A 1,150-nucleotide genomic window follows, 5' to 3' on the forward strand; every position below is an offset into this window, starting at 1 on the left:
CAATATTTCCTATTTAATAACTTTGTAAACATTGTATTGCTAAATTTCTGATACACTGAATTATTCAACTCCCGGCCCTTTTCATATCCACTTCTCTTTCAATCTCACTTCTTCTGATATCGTATTCGATCTTCAACTCGACCTATTTCAATATATTATTCCCTCCTTCCCCAACTCTATCTAGCTATCCCACTCTTCTCCTTTCATTACTACCCAAAATGGAGATTTCTTCTACCCAAATTCTCCAGCTTTCCTTACTACTTTTGCCTTACACTGCTGTCGCTTACTTTATAGGCTTTCTATTCTACAGTTCAGCTCTCGGCCTTTATCACCACATCCTCCGTCCCTCTCTCTCTGCTTTCTTGCGTTTTGCTCGCTTCCTCATATGCCTTCCTGCTTCCATCATTTCCCTCTCCCATGCAATTCTTCGTCTTGCTCGTCAATTAACGCTCTCCTTCGTTCTCACAGCCTTCGATATCATTAGTCTTCCATTCAAAGTCATCTACTATTTCTTTCAAACTCTTCTTCATTACTTGAGCACCACTATTTCCGCTGCCTTCGTTCTTAGTATTTCCCTTCCTACAACAGTTTGGGATTTTTTCACACAACGCTTTGTTGCCTTATTCCACTCAATCCCTCCCGATTCAAAACTTCCTACAGGCTTTGTAATCGATATTCCTAGGATTAGATCTCCTAAAGACCTCTCCAATTATAGTATCAGCTCATCAATCTCTCAGCGTTCCCAGCAAGGCGGCTACTACTATTCAGCTAGCCATCCTCAGACTTTGCAGCCCGAGCTTCTCCCAATTCCCCGGATTCCTTCGACAACATCATCCAAATCAACAGTCAACTATCGCCCCATTACAGAGCGAGTTGGAAAATTCTCGCCCTGTCCTTGTTTATCCTTGTCTCCTGTTACTGCTGTGTCGTCTACCACATCATCTGTTTTACGATCATCTTCATCAGCTCATTCATACCTAGACACAGCATCATCTCTCAGAGCTTGTTCGTCTCCCTCTGGCAATGAAGTTTCTACGCCTTTAACGTCTCCTGAGACTTCACCTATCTCATCCGAATTGCTCCACAGATTCATGCGGCCTACTGCCGCTTCCAGGTCACGTTCCTCCCCGCAAACTTCAGTTCAGCACAC

The 1,150-nt window shown here is 43.5% G+C and overlaps 1 protein-coding gene across 1 annotated transcript; it reads left to right on the plus strand.

Annotated features, from left to right (window-relative positions):
- On the plus strand, positions 1-1,150 carry V1516DRAFT_232783 (uncharacterized protein; the record flags this gene model as incomplete). Its single annotated transcript, XM_066918772.1, has 1 exon — positions 1-1,150. A coding segment is annotated over exon 1 (932 nt), but the record flags the coding sequence as incomplete, so codon positions are not given.

The sequence above is a fragment of the Lipomyces oligophaga genome (genome assembly GCF_038497815.1).
Source record: "Lipomyces oligophaga strain CBS 7107 unplaced genomic scaffold V1516scaffold_27, whole genome shotgun sequence".
Taxonomy (NCBI): Eukaryota; Fungi; Ascomycota; class Lipomycetes; order Lipomycetales; family Lipomycetaceae; genus Lipomyces; species [Lipomyces] oligophaga.